Here is a 27,503-nt window from a genome sequence, read left to right on the forward strand (position 1 = left end):
CCTCATCAATCTCCATTAATAATAGTTGGTTGGGCCGCGGGGAGCGGGCGGGGGTCCCGGGCCGGCCGGCCGGGCCGCTGGGAACGGGCTCTGCGGAGGGAGCGGAGCCGGGCGCGGCAGCGGCGGGCGGAGGGAGGAAGTGAAGCGTAATTTGAGGAAGATGGATGAGTCCGGAGGGCGACACCCCCAGCCCGCCCGCTCGCCCGCCCCCTCCCTCCTTATGAGAGAGAGGGAGCGCGGCGCCGGAGCCACACTGCGCCGAGCCCGCGCCCCGCCGCCACCTCGGCCGGGAGCCTGGGAGCGAGCCCTGCGTGTCCGCGCGGGGCGCCCGAGCCGCGGGGCGCACGGCGGCGCCCGGAGGGGAGCGCCCCGGGGCGGCCGGAGCTCCGGGCACGATGCAGAGAGCTGGAGGCGGGGGTGCCCCCGGGGGCAGCGGCGGGGGCGGCGGCGGGGGCCCGGGCACTGCCTTCTCCATCGACTCCCTGATCGGGCCGCCGCCGCCTCGCTCGGGCCACTTGCTCTACACCGGCTACCCCATGTTCGTGCCCTACCGGCCGCTCGTGCTGCCGCAGGCGCTGGCCCCTGCGCCGCTGCCCGCTGGCCTCCCGCCTCTCGCCCCGCTAGCCTCCTTTGCCGGCCGCCTTACCAACACCTTCTGCGCGGGACTGGGCCAGGCCGTGCCCTCGATGGTGGCGCTGACCACCGCGCTGCCCAGCTTCGCGGAGCCGCCCGACGCCTTCTACGGGCCCCAGGAGCTCGCCGCCGCCGCCGCCGCCACTGCCGCCCGGAACAACCCCGAGCCGGGCGGCCGACGCCCGGAGGGCGGGCTGGAAGCCGACGAGCTGCTGCCCGCCCGGGACAAAGTGGCAGAGCCCCCACCGCCCCCGCCTCCGCACTTCTCAGCGACTTTCCCAAGTCTGCCGGGTAAGTGCTGGGCCGACCAGGGCGCCGGGCGGGAGGCTCGTTCACTTGGAAATCCCAGACAGCAGCCTGCTCAGAATCTCGGCACCTGCCTGGAGCCCTGGAATCCCAGACCCCCAGATGTCGGGTTCTGCAGAACCACCTCCAGTTCTGTTCCAAACACGGCACCTCTGGATTCCCAGAACCGCTGCCCCGCTCTGTCTTCCAGAGTGCCTGAAGCCTCACCCAAGACTTCCCAGTACTCCCTTCCAAATTAGTACCTTTCCTTCCCACGTTCTAGTCCTCAAGCCTTTGCTCCCACTTCTCTTTTTAAGAATCCCTTCATTTTTCTCCTCTGCGGAGAATAGAGAAGCTGCAACTGTGGGATTCCTGGGGACACTAGCAAGACCCTAGGGTGAGGGTACATTGGGGCAGCTGTCAATTCAGTAAGGGGAAGGCAGTTCTGGCTTCTGAGAAGATTGTATTGACCCCAAATAGGCTCTGTGAATGCAGGGGCAAAGGGAGGGTCCAAGCAATGGTGACCACGTTGGTGACCTGTCTTTGCCTTAGTAGTAGAGGTCACTTCTGAATTGGCACATTTAGAGATCAGCCCTGAAGAACTGAGTAGGGGGCCTAAGGGAACATTAGCTAGCAGGGGGCCTAGCACCTGCTGGGCCAGGACTGACCCGGGGAGGTCAAGATGGAGGCTAAAGCTGGGCTGGGCTGGGCGTGGCACAAAGCCTGGAGTCGAGAACATAGCTAAGATTCTGGAACCAGTGAGATTCAGCCAAGAGGTAATTCAGGAACCCTGGCTCCTCCATGGGAAGGTGCCCTCTCAATAGGGGCAGGGTGTATCAAACTGAACCCTGTGTAGAATCAAGCTACCCGGAGCCCTCCTGATCTCCCTAATCGATCCTCAAGCCCTAGATGCCAGAAAAGCTTTCCCCTATCCAGGGGCAGATCCAGGTGTGATGAGATCCAGAGCTTATACAATTTAGTGGACTCTGTTTAAGGAAAACAGGCTGCATGCAAGCGTGGGGTTCCTGAAGCTTAAACTTCTTTAGCGCCAGGATGAATCCACCTCTGCTTAACCATTCGTCACATCAGCTTAGCAGGTAAAAGTGACCCCAGGAGGCCTGGGGGCTGACTCTAGCAGAGGCAAGGAGGAGACCCAAGAGTCCTTTTGTCCTTTGCCAGGAGAAGACAGTTCCTGGTGATAGGTTTCTGGGCCCTTCCTTGAAATTATCCGAAGGTCTAACCACTCTTCCAGACCCCAAGTGCTGCTACAGAGCCTGTCTTCCTCTCCTTTTCCCCTTTAGCCCTGGGCATTTTGGCTTTGCGGGTTCAGCTGTTGTTTTTGTACCTGGTTGGGCCAGGGGGATCCAGTGGCTGAAGTCTGAGCAGCATCTCCCAAGGAGGATCAAAAGGAAATGATAGAGCAGCAACTGGAAGGTGGGAGGAAATGTCCACAAGATAAAAGGGCCTGGAGGGGAGGGGGAAAGCAGCTGGCAGGATGATCGGAAGAAGAACGGATCAGTAGGATTTTTGGAATAATAGTCTTAAGGCAGAAAAAAGCAAGGCAGACCATCAGAGGGATGGCTTTGGGGGCAATAGGAGCTGGAGGAACAAGCAGACACCTGAGGAAGAGATGAGCTGAGGGGGAGCAGAAAGGGAGACATCCTAGGGAAGGAGAATCTGGGGAGGAAGATGCCTAAACCATGGGAGAACGTGTCCTACTCTTTCAGCTTCCCCTCAGTTGTTTATTTTGACATTTGTAGAATGAAGGCTCTTTTCTGAAGCAGATAGAATATTGGCTGTAAAACCAGGCAGTGAGAGAGAGAGAGAGAGAGAGAGAGAGGGAGGGAGGAGTAAGCAGAGGAAAAGAACAGAAAAGAAATATTGAGGAAAGAAAAATAGAGCAAAGGACCAACAAATGCACTCTATCCCCAGATTATCCAGAGAGAGAATATGAGAGAGAAGAGGTCTGTCTATTGGAAGATAGAGGTACAAGGGATTTCTAGCCTGAGCGAGATGAAGAGGGAACAGCATCTCTGGACCAGAAGTGTGTGTGTGAGAGAGTTCTGTTTTGAGAGGCTTGGGACAGAGCTAAATAAATGTCCTGGTAGGAAACAGGGAAGTGTCTACTCTAGGATTAAATTTTTAAAAAGGTTTTTCAATACTGGGAGTGATAGTAAACTGGAATTTGTATAGAGAGAATGATGAAGGAAAGATCATCATCTAAGGAAAATATTGGAAGCAATCAAAAGACACTTGTTCTTGGAGTAAAGACAAGAATGATGGGAAGGAGACCTTATGGAGGAAGAATTCTGAGAGGTGGTAGAGTGAAGGTAATCACTCATATTGGGAAGAGGTACACATAAAGGGTTTATAGTGGGGCTTAAGGGGCAGGGCAGGAAGGAGAGATTTCAGAAGAAACCTTCAAAGAGGATAGTGACTGGAAGATCTTTATCTGTGACCCCCACTTATCACTTTCAGTACAGACTCTCCTGACTCTTCCTCACTACACCACTCACGTCCACCTGCCCAGTCTTCATTTTTTTTCCCTGAAGTAGTTGAGAAAAGAAAAGGAAACTCCAGAAACGTTGGACATAAAATTGGTTTGGGGAATGATGACACATGGCCCGTGCTGAAAATGGTGGGAAAACGAATACTCTATTTTGGGAATTGTATCAGAGTATTTAGCATGAAATGAGAGTTTTTGCTTGAATAATGGGATTGAAACCTCAACATTAGAAGAGTTTGGAGAAAGAATGCTATCTTTAAAATGACAGAGGAGGAATTGCTATTCTAGTGTGAATGACTGACATTGGTCTGAAATTATTAATTTACATTTGTTTAGTGTTTTACAGTTACTAGTCCTATTAAATGAAATTATAGTGAAGATAGGCCAATCTGGAGAATGGTGAATGAAGTTCTTTTTGTTGGGAATTACTATTTTTTTCTGAAATTTTGCTTCGAGTTAAGAGAGACACCACCTTACTACGACTGATGATAAAGAGAACAACTTTATTATGATTCAGTTGCGGGGGCAGAAGCTATATTAACAGGCAAAAAGAAATACCATGTACAGAAATAATGGGTAGAAAAGATATGGAGAATGGTAGATTGAAAATAATTCTGGGTTTAGAAAGTGGGGAACAGTGAGGATAATTGGGGAAGGTGTCTTAGTAGAAGTGATAAAAGAGGAGAGAATTTTGAATTCATAGAGAAGATTTAAAAGTATGAATCAACAGAAGAGCCCAGAGTGGTGCTGTCTAGCAAGCCATTTATGTAATTAAAACATTATTAGCCATCTTCAAAAGGTAGAAATAAACAGGTGAAATTAATTTTAATAATACATTTTATTTAACCCAATGTGTCCAACACTATTTTAGCATTACTCAATATAAAAAAATTCAATGAGATATTTTATATCCTTCTTCCATATTATCTTTGAAATCCAGTGTATATTTTATACTTTCAGCACATCTCAGTTCAGTTTAGCCATGTTTCAAATGGTCAGTAGCCTCATGTGGGCAGTGGTGTTGTATTCATCAACATAAGAGATCTAGAGAGTCATAAGAACAGAGTCATGTGAAAGTGATGGGGAAAAGGAGCTTTGAATTGGGGTGATGGCAAAGTCTTCGATGTATTAGGAATGATGGAGAAAAGACAGTAGTAAACTCTAAATGACAGAAGGAAAAGAGAATTCTGCCTTGAGTGAGTTGGGCAGTGATGGTCCTGTTGCATGTGAAGGTGCATGTGAGCTCTGCCTGAGAGTAATCACAGCTAACCTGGAGATGTGCAGATACACATTTCAGCAACGATGGGTAAAGGTGATCCTGGGTGCTGGGGGGAACGATGGAAAGAGCTGTCCATTTGGGGAAATGCAGAAGAAAACTTTAAATTGGGGGTGCTTAGAGCAATGATTCAGGGAGAAAGGAGTTGGATTGCTTGAAAACGAAGACTTAAGAAGTGAAGGATGGTAGATAATCCATACATAATTGTTGGATGGATGATAAAAATACAGGGAGAGATTGACATGAAAGATAATGCCAGTAGTGAGCATGGTGAAAGAATATTTGAAAAGAAAACATTGAGATGATACAAGAAAGAGAATGTGATGGAACGAACCCAGGAGATGGCAGTATAGTGAACATTATTTTAAAAAACTAAAAAAATTTGCTAACTTTTAAAAATGATTTTATTTTAGATAGAGAGCGAGCAGGGGGAGGGGCAGAGGGAGAGGGAGAGAATCTCAAGCAGACCCCCGCTGAGCACAGAGCCCGACATGGGGCTCAATCCCAGGACCCTGAGATCATGATCTGAGCCGAAACCAAGAGTCGGACGCTTAACTGAGTCACACAGGCGCCCCCAAATTTGCTAATTTCTGAACAGAGATTGGCAGTAATGATGGAAATCATGCAAGGAAACTAGGGAAACTTCCTAGGAGCATGATGTTTGAGGGCTGATTGCTGTAAGCTAAGCACCTGATTATAACAGGAGAACATTTTAGATGACATCGATTAATTTTTGAATAGGTTCGCATTATGACTGTCCAGATGTATTTACTGATGAGAGAAAAACAGGAAATAATAATGTGACACGGAATCAGAGACTTCTGTTGTTAGAAACAGGAGGGAAATTTTTCTTGGAAATGATGGAGACCCATGTTTTCCTAGAAATGTTGAGGAAGAGCACATGGTGAGAGTGTTTGCTCCACTGGCATTTATAGAAAGGCACATGTTGCATTAACTTAATGGGATTGAAGGAACATGTATCGAGGAGTCGTGACACGTGTGCTCAGGGGTCAGCCCTGTCACTTAGCTGCACAACCTTGGCAAATTGCTTCCTTCAATTCAGGGAACGTTTATTGTGTGTCTGTTATGGACTTAGTATATTCCGGACACTACGGGAGATTCAAAGCCTCACAACCTCTCTTGGCTTCAGTTTCCTCATCTGTAATGTAAAGGTTTTGATTCAGATTATTTTTAATGTTTTGGTCAATTCCATAAAATAAAAGCTTGTTTTTCTAGCTTTGATGTTTAAAGTAGGGTTCTAACATGGATTTCATGGACCTCTTATAAAAGGATCTCTTTATTATGGGTGGGGAAAAATTACATCTTTATTTTTGCTAACTTCTAACTAAAATTTGGCATTTTCTTCAGTTATGAGTGTAGGCCAGAAACCATAGTAGTTTCAGCAGTAACTGAGATTTGTGTCACCAACAGAAATTACAGATATTTTCTTATAAATTTATAGCCTTGGAGGCATCTTGTTTAATGAATTAATAAACATACATGATTATAACACAAATTCATTTTTAAATATCTGAAAACTGCATTTTTATATAGTTGGCTTCTAATGTAATCCTATGTGTTTTATATTATATACCTAAACGCATTATTCTGAGAAGGGGTTCATGGGTTGTATCAGACTGCCAAGGAGTTCATGGCATAAAAAGGGTTAAGAACCCCTAGTTGAGAGACAGGGATCCCAGAAGTGGCAAGAGGAAAATTTTATCTGGAGGATTGGAGTGGGATACTGAGGTGCCTTATACCACAGTGAAGGTAACACTTGGGAGGGTTGAATAGAGAAGGGAGATCTCTGCAGTGGCATATGGAAATGTGGAGATAGAGATTTAGATGATTAGGAGGATAATTCTCATACTCAGAGTGATGGGCATAAATAGTCTATACTAGGAGTAATGGGAGCAAGGCAGTAATTGGAATAATGAGGGGGAAATATTTTATTCTTTTTTATTTAAAAAAATTTTTTTTAAGATTTTTTTATTTATTTGACAGGAGAGAGAGCACAAGCAGGGGTAGCAGCAGGCAGAGGGAAAGGGAGACGCAGGCTCCCCGCTGAGCAGGGAGCCCGATGTGGGACTCGAACCCAGGACCCTGGGATCATGACCTGAGCTGAAGGCAGATGCTTAACCATCTGAGCCACCCAGGCGCCCCGAGGGGGAAATATTTTAATTGGAGGGGAGGAACACGGTATGATGAACAAAGTGCTTTGCAATGAGAAGAATATTACGATGGGAGGCTATAGGCAGGAATTTTGCCTCCGAAGTAATTGGGAAAGAAGGATCTTTGCCTTGAAGCTGGGAATGAGGCAATAGAAATGACAGCATTATGGAGCAGATGTACAAAAAGAGGGAAACTTAAGTAGGAATGATGACAGGGAAAGAGTTTGGTGGGAGAGAATTTTTATCTAGAGGGAACAGGAGAAAGTGCCCCATGCTGGGGTAGGAGAGAAGCAGCCCTGGTTCCGATCCGGCGGGAAGGACAGAGCTTCCAACGCAGGAGGTGGCGCCCATATGGTTGTACAGGTGATCACGGGGAGCAGAGAGGGCTGGGCTGGGGGCGGTGACGAGGAGGTGGGGGTTTTTTACTGGAAATATGGGAGAAAATTGTCAGCTTAGAGTAATGTGGAAGAAACACTGGTGTGCTAATTGGGAGAAAGAATTTGGGGAGGAGAGATGCTTGAATTTGGTGTGCTAGAACAGCGACTCCCACAAGCTGAATTAAGTCGTAGTAGGAAGTGGTTGTGAAGCAGCGTCTTCATTCCCTTCCCACCATGGAAGGGTAAGGAATGACCTTCAAGTGATGAACTGAGAAATCTGTATTAGAAGCAAGGGGGCTGCAGGGACTCCCAGAGACTAGGGTGTGAAAATTGAGGATGGGAGAAACAGAAAGAACTGTTTCTGAACTGGAGGTAATGGGAGATGGATTTCTTGACTGAATTGTGGAGGAAATGATATTACAAGGGAAGTCAGTATTGGGAGCAACAGGAAGAGAAGGGAGGAAGACGAAATCCTCCTGGGAGTGAAGGTAAGAAGTGTTTTGGGCTGCAGTGGGTGACAGCCATTCTCCATGGTTCTGTGCAGCTACTGGGAGTACGGGACCGAATGATCCTGGCCTCTCTGCAGCTTAACCTCCTCATCAGTACAATTAAGGGTTTGACTTAGATGATCTCCAAGGTCACTTCCAGCTCCACAATTCTGTTTTATCTGTAAGGAGACCTTTATTAATGAATTGTTTCCCTTTAAAAAAAAAAAGCACCCGAGCAAAGGGATTGGGGGAAATTCTCTACTTCCCGGTGCTGAGTTGTGCCCAAGAGGAGGCCACTGTGTATCTTGAGGTGGAGTCAGGGCTGGGCTTTAGGATAGAAAAGGCTCTGTCATCTGGGATTGGGGAGGGGTGACTGGCTATGGCTGTGGACGTATATAATGAGAGAGAAACATTTCATGAAGGTAAGCGATCTTATCGAGGCCAAAAAGATTAGGGATCAATTGTGCCCGACTTTACCTGGTGGGGAAGGAAGCAGTGCCCATTGGGGGGGGGGAGGAAAAGAAAAGTTGTGGAATCAGTTGCTGGCCTTCTCTATTATTTCTTCATCTGGTACAGTGTTTGTGATAGGGGAATGGGGAAGTCAGTGTTCACAAAAGAGATAGGGTGCCGCACAGAGGAATGAGCGTGGCTTTGGATACAGATCTTAATGCTACCCCCTTTTTTTGTGAGAGAAATATCAACAGCAAAATACTAACCTCTGCAGTCACAGCTTCCTCACCAGCAGGATAGGGCAACAATACTTACCTCACAGAGTTAAGGATTAAATGAGAAGATATTTGTCCAGTATCCTAAAGTAATTGGTGTGCAAGAAACTACTGGTATTGTCCTTGTACTGGAAATGGATGGGGAGCATATCTGGGAATTAAGTTGGGGAAGACTTCTTTATTAAGAACTGGCTAGGTTAAGTGACACTCTGTACTGATAAGGAGATATACATCTGGGAGTAATGATAGAAATAGCACTGTATTCTGAGAGGTGTTTCTGTGGGGAATGCCAGAAGAGAACCAATGTATGCATCTCATAAGGGTAGATTTCACATTTTTTCTTTGGCTCTTTCTGCCTCCTTTGGTTTCCCTGTCTCGAATTTGGACATTCTCTGTGGATCCCAAGACTACCCAAAAGCCCTTCTTCTGTGTCCCATTGGGGCCTGTTCTTCTTTTCTTTACATTGTATATATATTAAAAAAAAAAAAAAAAAACACCTCTCCTTTCTTCACCACAATTCCTATTCTCTCATATATCGTATCTCAGCTTGATGTTGGGAGGAAAGCTATTGGATTAAAATAATTCATACTTAGATGGATTAAGGAGATTTTTAAAAAGATTTATTTATTAGAGAGAGGGATGTGGGGCAGAGGGAGAAGGAAAAGGAGAGAACCAGACTCCCCAGAGTGTGGAGCCCTATGTGGGTCTGGATCTTATGACCCCGAGATCATAAGCTCAGCTAAAATCAAGAGTCAGATGCTTAACCGACTGAGCCACCCAGGCACCCCAAGGAGATTTTTTTAAAAGTCCAAGTGAATTTCAAGCTGGTGGAATATTAGATGGTATTATTATGAATAATTTCAGGTAACGTGGAAACATTAGTTGGGATGGGAGAGCTGTGGGAGTGAGGTAGAGAGGCTTACTTTCCCTGGAGTCCTGTGACCATTGTCACTTCCAGTTACAGCGTTGGATGTAGAACTCTTTGGTTTGCAAGTGACAGTAGCTTAACTCCAATTTAAGCTAAAATGGGCATTTATTGATTCACATGACTCTAAGTACAGGAGTTGAGTGGATCCAGAAATGCAAACGGTATTGCTAGATCTTTCTTTCCTTTCAGCCCTGCTCCTCTCTTTCTTTGCCTCGTTCTCTCCTTAAGAGAAGTAAGAAAGGGCAGAAGCATCAGCAGCTCTAATTTTTTATAATCCCAGGTTGAGACCCCAGTAGATTCTAGCATATACAACATTCCAGGGTGACTGATTAACTAGCTTGAGTCCAGTCTCCAGGGGGATGGAGAGATGGGATGTTAGGATTGGTCAGATCCGGGTCACGTGCCTACGTTGTCACAAAGGTGCGGAAAAGTGATTGACAGTCCCACTATACTGGGTAGTTGCTGAGGGGCAGTGCCCAAAGGGAAGGGGTGTTGTTAGTGAACAAAAGGAGGAAGGGATGCTGAGCAGACAAAAACAAACCCCAAGCAGATGTCTACCTCAACCAGAAAGAAAGGCAAGGATGTATCTTAACTCCCTTTCAGTATCAGGGAGGAAAGCCTTCTCTCTGGCTAGAGAGGTAGCCCTAGGAGTGATGGAAGAGACACCAAGAGAGGAGCTCTGAAGAGAGCTCTGTAATGAGGAAGGTGGAGAGAGATGAGGATGGTAGAAAAATGTCTGTTCCTCAGTGAGGGTGATTCCTGTATAAGAAGGAGCTGTGCTTGAGGGATGGATGACACATTTGTAAAGTAGAAGCTAGAAGAAAAATGGATATTAAACCAAAACTGTTTCCATAATTTGGCAATGTTATTTTTAAAACAAGTAAATACATTTCTAAATAAAAGGAATGCTGACTGGTAAGATTACATCATACAAACCAATAATGACAGAAAAAAAAATAGATCTGATAGGAATTTTGTCTTGGGGAAATGATGGGACAAATAGCCTATTTGAGGACAAAGGTGAAATTTGGTAAGTGGCAATTTTAAGAGCCTTCTCTGAGCGTGGTAAGGGGAGATATTAATGATCAGGCTAGGGCTCTGGAGTGATAAGTGAAAGGGATGAGGTCTGGACTGAAACTGGGTTTGGTAGCAAGGTTAGTTATCTGATGAGGCATCTGGGCATTTACTTGGAGTGGGAGGGGAAAGGATAGAAGGAGCATTGGTTGGAAATTTCGGAGACCAAGGTTCTAGACATTAATCTATCTCTAGCTGTGTGACTTAGGAGAATCACTCAATCTTTCGGAAACTCAGGTTTTTCACCTGAGATAAGGTTACCAAACTTCCATTAGTACTACTAATAGGTCTACTCTCTTTCAGTGAGTTGCTTCGAGGTAAATAGTAAGTGTGAAAATGTTTTGGAACGTTGAAGGTAACAAGGGTACCCTTGACAATGGTACTGCTGCTACGTCATGAGGGGGAGCTCTGAGTGGGGGGGAAATTGCCCTGAACCTATCATCGAAGGTTGGAGGGGTGTAGAGAAAATTCCCATGTCAGTTTGGAGTAAGAAATGCTGAAGGGTCATAGGAAGAGTGGAGAGAGAGAAAGTGAAAATGAACGTTCCTTATTGCACCTGAAGTTATAGGGAGGAGGAGTAGCATGAAATTAGTGGGGGCGAGTGAAACACAAATTGAAAGTGAGCTAATTGCTGTAAATGATGGGAGAAAAAGTACTGTTTCCAGAAAGAACGGAGCAATAATTCTGTCCTGGGCATGATGATGAAGATTTAGAAATGAGAGTAGTGGTAAACATACCTCTTTTTTGAGGGATGACCTGGGTTTCTTTCCACCTTTTGACCTCCCCCAAATTGCTTCTGTATTCAGGAAGTTGAGTAGTTGGCCCAGGATGATCAGGAAGAGACTTATTGCCCTGACAGTAGTTTGGGGAATGTGAGGGTAGTCATTTTGGAAATAGAGGGAAGAGAAGTCAGAACTGAGTGTAATGGGGGAGAGATTTCTCTTCAGCGGATAATAAAGGCTATTGATTTTAAAGGAGCTAAAACAGAAGAGGGTGGGCGAGGGGCAGCACAGGGGCTCTGTGAGTTCCCATACCTGGGGGTCTAAAGTGGTTTTCTGCACCACAACCCAGGTCCATCATTCTTGGTGAGCACAGCTGTGGACTCCCCCTCTAGATGGTGCAAATCTGGTGCTATTTATTTTTTCTCCTGGAGAATACCTACCATGGATTCTTTGGCCCTTGATTTCTTCCCCAGCCTGACCAGATCCGTTCGAAACATGGGCTTTTCTAGATCTCTGGTGCTGCTTCCCTTCCTCTTGGAAACAAGGCCCCAGGCAAGTATGTCCCTGGGGCCTGAGTACCGCTCTCTGGAGGTGGGAAGAATGCCCCTTGCATGGACTTGACGAGTAATTGAGGTTCAAACCTTGTGATTTCTGGTTCTTAGGATAATCCACTATGAGAGTGCACAAAAACTCTAGATGTTTCCTAATAACCAGTCTGCCCTACAGTCATCCCCCCTAGATAGATTCGACACTTCTTTCAGACTCTAGACTTACACGTAAGGAACAAGCTGAAAACTCAATATACTCTTATATTACCAATAATCTCATTTTCATACACAACAGAACCTTTCTATCTGTTTGGCCTATCTATATACATAGTCAAATTTTTTCCAATTTAAAAATTTTCCTTTTGCTAAATTTTTTTTTTTTAAAGATTTTATTTATTTGACAGAGACACAGCAAGAGAGGGAACACAAACAGGGGGAGTGGGCGAGGGAGAAGCAGGCTTCCTGAGGAGCAGGGAGCCCGATGCGGGGCTCGATCCCAGGACCCTGGGACCATGACCTGAGCCAAAGGCAGACGCTTAACAACTGAGCCACCCAGGTGCCCCTGCTAAAATTATTCTTATCAGAATCATTTCCCATGTAAAATTTTTCAATGAAGCCTCATTTTATGGCTCAAGGTTTTTGTTTGTTTGTTTTGGTTTTGCTCATATCAACCAATTATAGCATCTGCAATTAGTAATTTACTTTTATGGACATTATATCTACCAAGTCTAATTATTCTAAATCAAATTTTGCAATTAGAAATTTTATCAGAAAGATTTGCTTCCGTCAGTTTTTAGTCAACACATTTTTCTGTGTGCAATTTTTGTTTTGTTTGATTATATTTACTATTAATATTCATTACAAATCAGATAAAAGAAAATAGCTTGCATTTATTTTTTAGCTAATCCATAAGAAAATAGTAAGCCATTTCAGGATCGCTATATTGTTAAGGATTGGGCTACTGTATGGCTCATCCGATTCTGCTGAATATGTTTCCTTCACTTTGGGTATTGATTGCATCTTAAAGTGCTCCATCTTGGTGGAGCAAAGAGCATGTGGCAGGGCAAAAATGTTTTGCTTTGCTCCAAATGCAGTGGTGTTTTGGGGGAAGAAACGTAGGGGGTATGATTTTTTTTGTTGTTTTGTTTTTAAGCTTTTTGCTCTCTTTTTCCCTGATTTTTTTTTTTCTAGTCCTTCTCTAAACTTTCCAGCCTCTTGAGTTTCTCTGACTCATCATTTCATTCTCTTGCCACTGTGTCTGCCCCGCTTGTCTCCTGCCCCAGTCCTTTTTCTGCTTGCTTTGGCCCTTTCTTTCCCACATCTCAGTGTTGCTCACTGCCCCAGACCCTCTCCTCTGAGGGTGTAGCTGTATTTCCCCCTCCTGGTTGCTTTCATATTGTCCCACCCCCACCTCCTTCCAAGAGTTGCTTATCAGAGCCCTCAATGTCATGATTATAAAGGCGCAGAGAGAAACTCTTGCCCCTGCCGTTCAGCATCCCACCGGGATCAAGTAACCAAGAGAGGTTGTGAACCTGTGCCCCTTGTATGGCTTTAAAAGCAGCACTGAGGGAGGTCTGCCTATGTGGGCCTGATTTTATGGAATCTGTCTGAAGACAGAGGGATGGATGATATGATCTCAGGAGGGCCCTGCCAGATCAAGGAACCTGGGAGCCTCATCTCAATCATCATCAGTTTAGATTTATTGGACACCCCCTGGGTGCTTGGAGCTGTGCTAAATGATTTCATCCTTCAAGCCCTGAAATCCAGTTTCTGCCTTTTTAGTAGCTGCTTAGAATATTGTAATATTGGGCTGGGTTTTTAAAAGCTTTTATTATTCTTTTTGTTATTATGTACTACAAACCAGGTCTTAAAAATTGACAGAGGATTTAGTAATGATGTGAAGGATTTTCCTTTATTTCTTTTAGCATAAGATTCTATAGATTCCCACGGCATATGGGTTTCTCTCCAGCTAATGTGAGGTCAGAGGACATATTGAAAAGTGGGTAGAATAATACTCATGGAGAGAATGTCTTCTGGGCACTGGATGGGGTGGGGCTGTGGAGAATATTAGGAGAGGCTTGGGAAAAGAAGAACAGAGGTGGAGACAGAAGAGGGAGAGAGAGGGAGGAAGGGAGAGAGAAAGTGTTTGGGAATAGTTTTTTATTTAGTCAGTAAGTATTTATTGAGTGCCTACTCTGTGCAGATAATTTTCTAGTTGCTGAAGATACAGCAGTGAAAAAAGTATATTAGAAATCCCTACCTTCATGAAGCTGATATTCTAATAGGAAAAGAGAGCCAATAAAATAAATGAATAAAGTTTGTGACATGTACTATAGCAACAAATAAAGCAGAAAAGGAAGGTAGGAGTACTGGGAGTTTTCATTCTGAAAAGATGATCGGGGAAAGTCTCTTTGGTAAAGTCAGGACCTGAAGGAGACAGGGAATGAGCGAGTGCAAAAATCTAGGTGGAGAGTATAGTATTCTGAACAGAAGAATCATCTGGGGGAGGGGCAGGGGAGGGGAGGGGAGGACAGGAGCAGGGAAACCAGTTTGGAGAACAGGTTGATGAACCAGGCGGGACGTGATGCTGCCTGGGACTGGTCGGATGCAGGGGACACGGGTGAGAAGGGTGGGCTCCAGGAGTGGGCACGGGTTGTGAGAGAGAGGAGTGAGGCTTGATTTGAACAACAAGGAGGATGGAATTACCACTAACCAAGCTGGGAAGGACGTGGGTACAGATAGTGAAGAGCTGGTTTGGGAGCGAGTTCAGGAGTTCCGTTTGGGACATGTTAAGTCTGAGTTCTGTGAAAATGGAAAATAGTGTGGGAAGGAGCCGTTAATGAAGGAGAGAACCAAGGATGTGATGCTTGTAGAAAACATGGATTTGGCTAGAATGAGGTCTGGGATGAAGCGTGGGACGTATGGCAAGGAGCAACTTCTGTAGATGGACCGAGGGACAGGCAGATGGACGGATGGATGTGAAGCTGGTGCTCGAGAAGCCTGGGAAGCTGCTAGAGGGAACAGAGAGTGCTTACTGAGGAAAAGCAATGAGTAGGAGTAACATAGGTAGGCTGGGTGAGCCTAAACGAGGGTGTGCCACACGGGTTTTGAAATTAGATGAAGAATGAAGCCCTAAAGGAAGAAAAGGCAGGGGCTGGGGATAAAAATACCCTTGAGGTGTGAAAGAAGCTGAGTGTGATGGAGGTGGGCGATCTGGACGTGGGCTGAGAAGTCTGGCCTCTAAAGAGGGTGTAAACATGGCTCTCCAGGACAGGGAAGAGGTGTAGCTTGATGGCGTCAGGGAAGGGAAAGGAGCTCTGGGGCTGGGGAAGGTTACCGGGCTGGTCCTGGAGACCCCAAGATGCTCCTTCTAGAATACAGGCAGGTGGCGAGGGGTGCTGGAAGGTGTTCAAGTGCACAGCCTGCTCCTCTTATAAGGCATTTCACTGTTCCCTGATGTTCTTTTACTTCGGGTCATATTCTCAACCTCAGAGCTTATGAGTGTCCGTGGGATGCGTGGTGGTTATAGACCGATGCACTCCCGCCCTTACGAAATCCCAACCCCTTTACACTGTGAACTCGGTGGTAAAGAGCTGACTAGTTGGTGTCCAGGTTACCCATTTCCTCTTGTTCTCTTTCCTATTGGTTGGGTTTCTTCTGACTTTTTCACTGCTTATTGGCCCTTTGGGCAGAAAACAAGGCAGTTTTACAACTCAACTACTGAAAACACTTGCGATCCATTATTTGAAGTTCTGACAAAACTGTCCATGGATAAGATTAAAACCGATGATTGAATTAAGAGTATTAGAGTTACATATGGATTTAAAACACTTGATATGGCTGTAATTACAAATAATCAGTCATCTACCAAATGAGTCAAGATTTCTTCTTTTACCATTTTCCTCTCTACATTTTCCCTTGTTGCACTTCTATTTCTTTATCTTCTACCATATTCCCTCCAGTTCTTCCTGCTGACATCAAGCTCAGGGTCCTCAGGATTCAGAACTTGAGCAGAAAGCAGCTGTTTGTGCTGTTCCGGCATCCTTGGTGGGGAGAGAGATGATGTCATTTTACAGTTAAGGAGGAGGGGAGGGACTGAAAGGGGCCTAGGAGAGCTGGGCGACTGGAAGAAGCTCTGGCCACAGAGAAGGCGGCCTGTAGCTGGGAGGGCTCCCCATTCTGGGCTGGCTAGGCTGGTCAGGGAGAATTGGAAGTAGGGGGAAGGACAAGTCCCAAAGCCCTTGGTAACATTTCTTGGGCCCAGATTTGGGGTGGGGGGGGTTGGTGAGGACGGGGAATTAGATGGCCCTTCAGTTTCCATCTGGAAATGAGATTCTGAGATTCTGGATCTAGGGCAGAGGGGAAGAGGGGAGACAGAACAGAGCTCAACCCCGGGCCGGTGAGGATCCCTAGGAGAGTAACCGAGGCCGGCAGTGTGATCTCCCCGTCTACCCCGCAGACGGGCTGCCTCCTGCCTAGAGCGACGGAAAGGCTCCTGAGCCAGTCCCACACTGCTTCACTCCGGGGACTGGGCCGTCTGGATTTGGAAGGGTGGCGAATGAGTGGAAAGCCCTGGGCCTGGGTTTGGAGAAAGCTGGGAAGGTAGTGGGTAGAGAGGATGAGGTGGGGTGGTGGTGGTGGTGATTTGAGGTGTCCCGGTCCTGGGAATGGCATTCCTTTGACGTACACTGATTGCCCTCCCCACCACTGGCTATAGTGAAATCTGTGCTGGTTAATACCTTTCTTTCCATCTCTTTGTCTTCCCTGAACCTCTTCCCCACCCCATATCCTGGCTGTGCTGTCCTTGTCTCCCCTCCTCCCCACCTCCTCCCTTCCCTGTCTCTCTCTTCCTGCCGCCATTCTGTCCGTGCCTGGCCATGGTTCCACGTGCCTCCTCCAACCTGCCTATCTTTTCCTTGCCGGCTCCTTCCCCGTCCGTTGGTTTTCGCTCGCCACAGCAGAGGGGAAGGTGTACAGCTCCGATGAGGAGAAGCTGGAGGCACCAGCGGGAGACCCAGCAGGCAGCGAGCAGGAGGAAGAGGGCTCAGGCGGTGACAGCGAAGAGGATGGTTTCCTGGACAGTTCTGCAGGGGCCCCCGGGGCTCTCCTGGGACCTAAACCGAAGCTCAAGGGAAGCCTGGGGACTGGAGCGGAGGAGGGGGCACCGGTGGCGGCGGGAGTGACGGCTCCTGGGGGCAAGAGCCGACGGCGCCGCACGGCATTTACCAGTGAGCAGCTTTTGGAATTGGAGAAGGAGTTTCATTGCAAGAAGTACCTGAGCTTGACAGAGCGGTCCCAGATCGCCCACGCCCTCAAGCTCAGTGAGGTGCAGGTCAAGATCTGGTTTCAGAATCGGCGGGCCAAGTGGAAGCGCATCAAAGCTGGCAATGTGAGCAGCCGTTCTGGGGAGCCCGTAAGAAACCCCAAGATTGTCGTGCCCATACCGGTGCACGTCAACAGGTTTGCCGTGCGGGGCCAGCACCAGCAAATGGAACAGGGGGCCCGGCCCTGAGGGGCTCCCAAGGGTTCTGGAAGCAGAGGATCTGTTCCCGGGCCTGCTCTGAGACTGGGTTAGGGTTCTGCAGACCAGAGGGGCTACCACTGTGATCCTGCCCTGGGAGGGGGCTCAGGTGGCACTAACTTCAGTGCTGGGTGTGCTCTCCTGGCAAGCCGGGACGTGGGCACTGGGCCCTGCGCCTATTCCAGAGACCCTCAGACTGGGGGCTTGGGTTCTCGATGCCGAGGAGCTGTGGGGATTGAGGTGGGCTCCTGGGGAGGGGGTGGGTTCTAACATGCCTAGGGCCTGAAAGGTTCCCAGCTAATGCCCTGGAATTACTTCTCACAGGGGTGGGAAGAATCCAGGATGAAACCTAGTCAAGCTGATCACAGCTCCTTATTTATTTTCTGTAAAGTTTGTATATATGGAGCTGTCTGCCTCTGTCTGTCTGAACCCGAGCCTGGGAAAGTTCTGCGTTCCCTCCATCTTCAGCCGGAGTTCAGTCCCACCTTCCTGCCTTGTGGTGGGGGCTTTCCTGCCTACCTGTAGGACAAGGGCATACAAAGCAACAGAATGAAACGGTCACTGGCCTCCTTAGAACCCCTCGGCACGCACCATCTCCCCCCACGTAAACCACCTCACTTCCCATCCGGGTGCTGCCCCCTGTCCACACCTCTAGACCCCATGTTCCTGGCACATTTCTTTTCTCTCTCCCCATTAAACAAGGCAAGCTTCTTCATCTCTGCTTTCTTCTCTTTGGGAGAGTTGGCAGACTTCAGAAGAGGAGATTCGCTCCCTTTTGTATTACGAGGGGAAATGAAGTACTTGAGCCTAGGTTAGCTGAGGTTATGTCCGGGCCCTAACTCGGTAGAGGTTACCAGTCCTGTTCGTGACTAGGGCAGTTTGGGGGCTCACCCTTATCACCTGTGGGCTCAATCTTTTTCTGTGCAGAGGACACAGCAGCTGAGTCCATCGCTGCCCCCCTTTGGTATTCCAGATGGGAGGGCCCGGAGTAAGACTCATTTCCAGTTCTGTTCTTACTGCATTCATTGTGGGGTCTCCTTCTCGCCATCGTATGGCTCACGCTGCTTGGGATACCAGATCCTCTTCATTTGTAAAGCGAGCTGGGTTGAGAGGGCCCACTGCAGAGTGGACGAGGCCGGAGCGAGTGTGTGATGTTCTGGACGGTTGTGTACTGTGGGGGAAGCTACAGAGATAGGGACTGGGAGCTTGGGTTTGGGGTTCTACGGGCAAATGAAGGAACGGCCTTAGTGGACAAAGTAAAGGTGAGGATCGGGGACTTCAGGGGCACTTGGGTATACCCGGAGGGGAAACGAGACAAACTCAAGTTATCTGCCGTTTCCCCCCTCACAGAAGGGCTTCTGCCCTGTGCCAGCTGCAGCTGGGCTGCACAGACACGGGAAAGAGGAGGGTTACAGACACCGGCTCAAGTGGGGAGCGTGGTAAGCGGGGCTTCCTGGGAAGAAACGTGACCTGCGCTGAGTCGGGAGGACAGCCAGGGTAGAGAACAGAGCGCTGAGAAGAAGAACCGGCAGGGCTCTGAGCGGGGCAAGGAGACTCAGGGGGTTAAGGTCTGGGAGGGAAACAAGCTCAAGTACCTGGCCAGCCTCCTCACCGTCCTTAGGAAACTGCTGCTGTGCCCGGTCCCTGCCATGGTGCGCCAGCCACTATTTACTCAGACATCTGCTGCACGCCTCGTGTGAGCAGACAGGCCTTCAGTGGCAGTCCCTGCCCCCTGGCTGGTTTTGGCAACCACACAGAAAGCGACCTGGGGCCGTGACTGGTTATTCACTACAGTGTCAGTTCCCTAGTTGGGACGCATGGATCCAGGGCAGGTCTTCTCGATTTGGCTAAATTTCAGCAAGGCTGGAAAATCAGGCTAAAAAAATGTAGTCCACACCAGCCCCATTCCTGATATAGATTAAGGCGGTCTCTGCCCACATAAGGAACCTTTGGGGTTAGATTCTTTCAGGAGAGAAGCCAGGCAGCAGTTGAAGAGATCACAGGAGCTACTGTCCCTTGGCTGTTGGGAATTCATGTCTGTGGGTCTAGGGCTAGAGCAGACGCTGTCTGCCTGTGTGTGTGTGGAGGGGGGAGACCAAGGTCCTGATTTACCATTTTCTTCTGGATTTACCTATGAAACCACCTAAACTATACCAGGCAGTATTCAGCCACTCGAGCGGCTGGTTTTCTTTAGGGAAAATAAAGGAGGGGATTATTGCTAGTAATTTCTGAGCCCAGGACTCCATTAGCATAGACCCAAGGCCCTGTTTCAGTTCTACTCTACTCTTTGCCTAAGGCTCTTATTGGCCTTTGCAAAGGGGCTGTGGACCAAGAAAATATAGTCTGGTTTCCTCTCTGAATAGCACTTGCTTGGTTATCTACCTGCACACAGGCAGGTGCCCCCAGACAGTGCCAGCCCTGCAACACCCCGCTCATTAAGTGGTGCAGAAAACAAGGGCCATGAGCAAAGTGGTTGTAGGAATGGGAAAACAGGCTCCTTGGAGAGCAGGGACCTTAACTTGGCAAGTTCTCATCCTTCAAGAAAGGTATAGAGGGGTTTCCCTCGGGTCTTTCTAGGATCAGGGACGGTCAAAGGGGAAAACAGGAGCTCAGGATTCTGCCCCCAGCTCGGCAAGATGTTGGTGGGAATCCAGGTGGCTGTTCTGCCATCAGTGACCTACCTCCTCCCCTTTCCTCAAAAGCAAAGCCTAGGCATGAGGCCCCAGAGAAGTGCTGTCCTAGTAACATCTAACCACTTACCCTTGTGGCATCCTCAGAATGCTGGTCCTGTGCCTTGAGTATCTCCCTGTATGTCTGGCTGGGAGATTTCCCAGAGTCTTAGGAAGGGGGGTGATACTTCTGTCCCTCTGTGGGTGAGCTCTGGCTGGGACCAGGTGTGGCACGAGGTCACTGGGCACCAGCTGGAGGGCAGGGGCGGGGTGTGGGGGGAGGGGAAGGCAGCGCAGAGATTCCAGGAGGAAGCACAGAGCTCCGAACCTCCTCCAGGGTTCTGCCAGTCTGAGTACAGACAGCCACAAAGTAGCGCTGAAGGGCACTGCTGGAAGGGCAGAGAGAGCACAAGGGAAAAGAAGGCCACACACAGTCTGGTTTACTGGCTCATCATACACACACACCAGATATGTACACAAACATAAATATTCCAATGTACAAATTTACATGGGACTCACAGATCACCTCCTCGTCTCTTTCCTCCAGCCCCCCAACCTGTGCCCTATCCGTCCCGGCTCCATTTTAGGATGAAGGCTTGCAGGGGGCTGGCAGTAGAAGGTAGGAATCTGGAGGAGGGAGAGGTCCTGCTCCCCTCTCCTCACAGGTACCTCCAAAGGGTCCTGTCCCTTTTCAGTGGCACCATAGGGCAGAGGGCTAGAATAGCTCCACTCCCTCTCTGCTGCAGCTCAAATCCCAGATGTCTCCTCCGGTCCCTCTGTCTCTCCCATTTAGCTCTTCTCTTGTTCGACTCTTCATTTCTTCTCCTTCCTTTCTGCACGTCCCTGCTTCTCAGTCTCTGTGTCTTGGCTCCCCCCAGTGCCTGCAGGGAGGCGGGGCCCCAGGCCACAGCGTCCTTCTGGCCCCTGTGCCCCCTCCGCGGGCCTCACAGAAGGCTAGGGCTTCGGTGCAGCTCAGCAGAGGCACTGGGGCCATTGGCAGGCTCTCTGCTGGGGGTCGGGGCGAAGCCACAGCCCTCCCCGGGGCAGCCGTGCTGGATCAGGAGGTCTGCGCACTCCTGGCTGCCGGCCCGACGAGCATAGGCCAGGGGAGTCAGGCCCCGGGCGTCCCGGCTCCGCACATCCACCCCATACTGTAGAAGAAAGCACATTTTCACAGTTGGCACGACGTGGCAAGAACGGTAGGGGTTCTTGGAGAGGTGGCTTTCAAAGGGCCGGGGGGCGGGGGGGAGATTGGATAGGTCAGAGGAGCCCTCGAGGGTGGGACTGGAAAGGCCAGGAGGGAGCCCCACAACTCACCCAGATGAGCAGTTGTGTGAAGACGACATTGGCCATGGCGCTGGAGAGATGGAGAGCCGTCCGCCCGTCCCCGTCCCCGTAGGTCTCGTTCACCTCCTCCTTGGACCCATGTGCCAGAAGCATCACCAGCAGCCGCAGGTCGTCCTCCACCACGGCCCGGAGCAGCTGCTGGCCCAGCGGCACGTCCGAGCTCGGCAGCGGGGCCAGGAAGAGCTTCTGTTCATACTTGGCCCGGATCCAGCGCTCCTTCTCCTCTCTGCAACCACAGGTCCATCAAGGCATGAGCCAAGGAAGGGCCCGAGCCAACGGGCGGGGCCCAGGGAGGGTGGTCAGGGAACGACACGCACACCCCGAAGGGGAACAGGAAGAAACAGAGGAAGTGTAGGATGGAGCAGTGAAGAGACGAGCCTAAGAAATGGACGGCATACAGCGAGCGGGAGATGCGAAGGGGGCGGAAGAAGCTGAAAGGAAGGAGCACTGCAGGGAGGCCCCTCGGGGGCAGCAGGGACTAGGGGGCTGAGAGGGCAGCAAGATTCCAGGCAGGGCTCCCGTGGTAGCTTATCTGGCCCTGCTGCAACAAAGGGGGTGGGGGGCCTCCACCAGGGGCCCGTGCACTATCCTATCTCCCACCCATTCTCCCCATCTCCGAGCTCGGGGCGAGGGCCTTCACGCCACTGAGTGATAGGGCCCTGCGCATGCGCCTCCTGCTGGCCCCTGACCTGCTGATAAGGCTCAGAAAGGGCCTCTTGTTGTGAGGAGCCTGAGTGACAGGCAGGGAGGGGGAGGGGCACCCCAAGGGGCCAACTGCCAAGCAGAGCAACGGCCACTTTTAACCCTTCGAGCGCAGCGTAGCCCCTCGGCCTTCCCCCTGCCAGAGCACCGCCGCCCCCGCCCAACCACGCACCTGCAGGCGTCAGGCCCGGGCTTGGCGTAGCCATCCAGGGCCCCCTCCCAGACGCTGTTGGCCAGGGCATTGCCCATCGCCGTCATGACAGCCAGCAGCTCGGGTGGCCAGTCATCGAGGTCCAGGGAGCGGACCCGGGACAGGTGAGCCCCCAGATGTCGGTGGGTCCCTGAGCACTCGATGCACATCAGGGCACCCAGGTTCAAGCTGGCCCAGTCTGGATCTAGGTGAGGAGAGGAAGCGTGAGTGAGGTCCACGGGCAAGCGGAGTGAGGCCAGCAGGCAAGTCCCGTCCCCCGTCCTCCTGAGGGCCACCCACGAGCCTCTCACGGAGCTCCCCCGAAGCCACCCGGCCCCAGCCCCGCCGGCCCCGCACTCACTGGGGGCGTCGCAGTCGATGCAGAAGCTGTTGCCGCGCACGGTGCGGACGGCCTGCACGGCCAGAGCCGCGTTCTGGTTCCCCAGCCGGGTCTGCGCCATGGAAGAGGCAAGGGGCGGCCGGTCAGTCTCGAGGCCACCTGGGCTCCCACCCCAGGGGCGCCCCCGTGCCAACCTTGTCCTTGGCGCTGCGGCAGCCCTGCAGGCTGGCGAGGATCTGGGCCTGCACGCTCTGGACCCACAGTTCCCGCTCCTCTGCCGTTGAGGCCTCGAAGTGCCACGTCTGCCCAGTGAGGGACACCACCACAAACTCAAACGACTCCTCTGCCTCTGTGGGAGACCGGGGTGCTTACCCTCCGGCAGGGCAGGCGCCCCGCCGCGCGCACAGCCAAGGACACGCCCCTGCCACAACTCCGCGCTCCGGCTGGCCCGGCCAGTGTCCCCTGCCCCCCATCCCCGGCCTCAAGGGCCACACTCCTGGGGCAACTGGGAGTCGTGCGGAGGAGCGCTCACCCCCCCCCCCCCGTTCCTAACCACCTGCGGGGCCTGGGTGAAGAGAGGCGGGGTGCCAGGTTTTCGCCTCCCTGGCACGGCCAGGAATGGGTCTGGAATTCAGAGTGGGGTGCTTCCCGGAGAAACGAGCGGAGTGTCTGGAGAAGGATGCAATGGGGCGCTAGGAGGCAATGCTGGAGAGGGTGGGGGAAGGCGGTTGTGGGCACCATCCGTACATGTCAGCTGCAGCCGCCTCATTTTGCAGCTCATTAAACCCAATATTCCTGACGGCGTCAGCGTGGGGCTCCTGGGAGCCGGGCCCCTCCCCCACTACCCTGGCACAGACAGGCAGGAAGGACGAGTGGATGGGGAGAGGAGGAGAGGTTTTCCCCACAAACTGGGATGTGTGAGCAGACGGGGACCCGAGGACAGCTCCAGTGACAGGCACTGTGGGCCGGACTGTGACCCCAAGCAATGTGGTGAAGCTGGTCCAAGCTCTGCTCCCCTTTGGCCAACAGAAGACAGCCACCCACATCTCACTGCCAATGGTCACCACCCTATGGGTGAATAATTCCTAACAAGCAGCATGCACGTGTCACGGGGGCGCGGAGAGAACTCAGGGACCTGGGGGGAGGCGCAACGCTGAGCTAGAGGCAAAGGCCCGAGTCCCAGGCTCTACCCAGGGCAGCCTCTCACCTCAGTGACATTCCCTGGAAGTCTTCCTGCTGGGCTCCTACTCTAAGGGCACCCTTAGCAGGAACTTCTTCCTAGAGGAAGAATGCTGGTGCCCCTTCCTTCCCCAGGCTCCACCATTCCACCTCACCTTGCTTTCAACACAGCCCCTGAACCACAGAGTCGCCATCCTGTGGGGGGGCTCAGTTCCCTGGTACAGCGGACTCCATGCCACGCATCTAAGCATCACTATACCACAGGGAGGCTGGGAAAGGTAGCTCTTCCCCACAGAGGCGATCTCCGCCCTCTTGCCCACATCCCCTACCCCTGGCAATCAGAGCAGAAGTGACGCTGTGCATCGATATAGGTTAAAATTATTTGGGAGCGAAAGGATTCCAACCACTGAGAAGAGGAACAATTTGAAGACACTTTGGGGAAAATCAGAGGAGTGCTATGATTAACACTAGATTATGAGAAAGGCCCTACGGAAAAATGTTTGAGGACCTGGAATTCCTTAGCCTAAAGACGAGTCAGGAGAGACTTAGCTAGTTCCTACACACGTATTAAGCACCTATTATATGCCCAGCACTCATTAAGCTCAATGGGTGATACAAGAGACACAGAAAACATAGGTCCTGCCCACAAGTCTTGGAAGAGCTCCCGGAGTAGCCACCTGCTGTCTTTTATCTTCCACAAGGAATAAAAGAAAGGCTCACATTTTAGTAGAAAGGGTTTAAATTAGGCAGAAGGAAGAGTTTTCTAAGATACTACGTCTAGATTACCCAAAGAAGTTGTGGAACTATGGTTATTGCTAATCACCACAAAGCACTTACTCTTAAAACAGAGAAAATGGTGTTACTTTTAGAGTACTGTCCCCGAATCCCACAGCCCACCTCCTGTGCCCGTTTCCCTGTAGGTCCCCCTAACCTTCAGCAGCACTGCTGGGGCCGTCTGGTCGGGGGGTCCCGGTGCTCTTTTTCCGCCGGTGCTTCTTCCGGTTGGAGTGGGGAGATGGGGGAGGCTCCAGCTTGGGGCTGGAACTGAGCACCTCAGCTGGGCCACTGGCTGGTGAGGGGAGAGGTGGAGAAGTGTGGGAAGAGGGGACGGTGGGGGGCAGAGCACACGACCTGCCTCGACCTGCCTCCTGTCGCCTAGTGTCACGGGGAGCTCCACCCTGAACGGCAGCTGGGCTACCCTGGGAGAGCCCAGGGAGGGGTCTGCCCAGCCAGTCCCAATCCCAAAGCCTCCCCAGCCTTGAAGGAGGAGAAGGTGGAGAGAGGAGAGTGCAGGGAACTCAGGCAGAGCAGGATAAAGGCGAGGAGGGATCACTGGCTAGGGCTTCGGCAGCCCTGAGGGGCGGAAGGCGGCCCAGGGAACTCACAGGGAGCTGAAGCCCCAGCAGCTCCGCACCAAATTTATCCTCAATCACACTCCCCGCTCCTCACAATTAATAGCAGAATTAGAAACAATCAGGGAGCTGCCTAATTACTGTCAATTAGAGCGCGCTAATCAAGCTCCCGTCTCCCACACCCCGCCCGGCGCTCACCACTAAATGTCAAACTTCATTAGAGGCAGACACGCTCCCTCCCTCCCTGCCTTCCTCCTTCCAGACTCAACAGAGGGGCCCTCGGAGGCCTGTGGAGGCCAGCACGGGCCGTCAGGACAGGGACTCTGGGCAGCGCCCTCAGCTCCCCTTCTCAAGCCCTCCACAGTCACTCCCCCGCAGGGAGGCTCGGACCTGGATCGGGAGGTGAGGAGGTGAGGAGATGCCCGTGCTGAGAGCACCCAGCTCCTTCCTGCAGTCAGAGCTCAGACTGGGGCCTAGTGCTTCTAGGGGGGTGGGGGCCTGTGAAGACTTTTTGGGGGGCACATCCAGGAAGAGAGTTCGTGGGCCTTGGGCCAGGCCGGGCACTGTGCCCAGCTGGAGAACAAGTGGGAGGAGCCCGGCTTCGGAGGGGACAGGGCACACCTGGACCTAGAGAAGGAGGGCAGCAGAACGGCTGAGGGGATCTGGGGCCGAAGGAGATGGGTGAGAGTAAGTTGGGGGAAGAAAGGGGGGGCAGAGTGTGTGTGTGTGTGTGTGTGTGTGTGTACATACACGCACGTGCGCGCTGAAGAGGGAGAAAAAATAAGGGGAAAGAGAAGTTGAGATGTGAGAGCAAGGCACAAAAATGGACGAAAGGGGAAGAAAATGAAGACGAGCCAAGGACAGTTAAGAGGAGGGTGGGATGGCAGAGAGAGGAGGTAGAATTTTTGACCAGCTAGACAGGATGGGGCCTCAGCCCACTGGAGGCGGCACGGCTGGGAAAACTACCTTTCTGGATCCCGGATCCTATCTCTAGGAACCCCCCTCTCCGTGGCAGGCAAGTTGCCGCCTTCAAAACATGTTTAAAGCCCCCAGCCTCCGACCTCCCTACTCAGCCGCTTCCCTGTCCCCCCCGCAGTGAGGCTGATGAGCTGGCTGCGCAGGGGGCTGATGGGGATGCGGGAGCCGCCACCAGCCCTGCCTAGGGACAGCAGTGGGTGGGCAGAGACGCAGCAGAGGGAAGGTCTCCGGCACCAGCGAGCCCCTGGCAGGGCCTGGGGAAAGCAAAGGGGTAGAGGGGCAGGAAGCGGCCTTCGGCTGCCGGAGAAGGGACAGAGGCCCGACTCCATCTCTCAGACCCCCGCACCGGCCCTGCGGCACTCTGCGACAAGCCTTGGCAGGCTCTGGGGGCCCCTCCCCTGGGCCTGGGCTCCATCCCAACACAGCCTCCCCGGCTGCAGATGCTCGCTGGCTGCCCTCCTCTGTGTCGCTTAACAGGGTCCTGCGTACCTGGGGGCAGGGCATCACTCCACTGGTCGGCGCTGGAAACAGAGCAGGAGCGCTGGTGCAGCCCCTCGGGGCGAGGGCCAGCCCAGGCCGAGTTGCTGGCCGAGTAGGGGGCACCTGGGGGTGGGGGGAAGGGTCAGACTGGGAAGGGAGGTTGGGGAGGGGTACACAGACTCCTGAAAATGACGCTCCAGGCAGAACTTGAGAAATTCTAGCAGAATACTGACCAAAACTGCATTTACCAGGTACTGGGCCAGGCTTCTTGGAGACCGAGAGGCCTCGAGGGGGGGGCCCCCCCAACACCTCAGGAGGCAGCTGGTCTCACACTTGACCCCCCTCTGCATCTCAGTCCCCTTCCTGTGAGCCGGAAGAGGGGGGCATGTGGTACTTACACCCCCCCACCGCAGTGCTCCTCGTCTAGCCATCGTCCCCGGCCCCCTTCCCCTCCGGGTCAGGCCCCTGCGCCCCACGTTCCAGTCCACATATGCCATTTGCTTTGCCTCAGCTTTGGTGCCATTCTGACGAGAGATGAGTGTATCAGATTCAAGTAATTATGTCTAATTAGTATTAGTAATTATCCTGTTGGGCTGGAGAAAATTAATCTTTCGTTTCCCATCAGGGAAGAATGGCAGAGCCAAGGGGAACCAGAGGCTCCAGGAGCGCCAAGGCCCGGGCAGGCAGGGCCGCCTGTGCCCTCCGAGCCGTCCTGCTCCCTCCCTGAGCACCCAGTCCCTTGCAGAGTGCCCACGGGACAGCCGCCGGGCCTCAGACCTGTGACAACCGAAGGGCCTCCAGTGCCCTCTCACCTCCGTCCACGTAAGGACGGGGGCCGAGGCTGGAAGGCAGCGGTGGTGGGGATCTGAGGACAGGTGGGCCAGACGCGAGGTGTCTGAACGCCAGGCGGGAGAGCGGGCCGGGTGCTGGAGGTTAGTAAGGGGGCAGAGACGGGGATGAAGTGGGAGAGAGCAGGTGGCAAACTGGGCCTCCAACCAGTCCTGGGAGGACG

At 51.5% G+C, this 27,503-nt stretch overlaps 2 protein-coding genes across 5 annotated transcripts in view; one reads left to right on the top strand and one right to left on the bottom strand.

The window, feature by feature from the left end:
• Positions 1-395: 395 nt before the first annotated feature.
• On the top strand, positions 396-17,245 carry GBX1 (gastrulation brain homeobox 1). Its single transcript, XM_032394276.1, has 2 exons — positions 396-924; positions 16,692-17,245. The coding sequence occupies exons 1-2, from the start codon at positions 396-398 to the stop codon at positions 17,243-17,245; spliced, it is 1,083 nt and encodes a 360-aa protein (XP_032250167.1).
• Positions 17,246-20,352: 3,107 nt separating this feature from the next.
• The window catches only part of AGAP3 (ArfGAP with GTPase domain, ankyrin repeat and PH domain 3), a 53,088-nt gene continuing 45,937 nt past the window's right edge, over positions 20,353-27,503 (bottom strand). For 2 of the 4 annotated variants that reach the window (XM_032394327.1, XM_032394330.1), the window contains 7 exons: positions 26,501-26,614; positions 24,613-24,750; positions 22,697-22,851; positions 22,524-22,614; positions 22,145-22,367; positions 21,241-21,496; positions 20,353-21,074 (listed from right to left, as the gene is read on the bottom strand). In XM_032394327.1, the coding sequence (XP_032250218.1) occupies positions 20,868-21,074; positions 21,241-21,496; positions 22,145-22,367; positions 22,524-22,614; positions 22,697-22,851; positions 24,613-24,750; positions 26,501-26,614 (1,184 nt within the window). In that variant the 3' untranslated portion in view covers positions 20,353-20,867. Of the gene's footprint in view, positions 21,075-21,240; positions 21,497-22,144; positions 22,368-22,523; positions 22,615-22,696; positions 22,852-24,612; positions 24,817-26,500; positions 26,615-27,503 lie in introns of all 4 variants that reach the window. The other 2 variants (XM_032394333.1, XM_032394328.1) reach the window with 2 other exon arrangements.

This window comes from Phoca vitulina, unplaced genomic scaffold, assembly GCF_004348235.1.
Source record: "Phoca vitulina isolate PV1807 unplaced genomic scaffold, GSC_HSeal_1.0 scaffold80, whole genome shotgun sequence".
Classification (NCBI taxonomy): domain Eukaryota; kingdom Metazoa; phylum Chordata; class Mammalia; order Carnivora; family Phocidae; genus Phoca; species Phoca vitulina.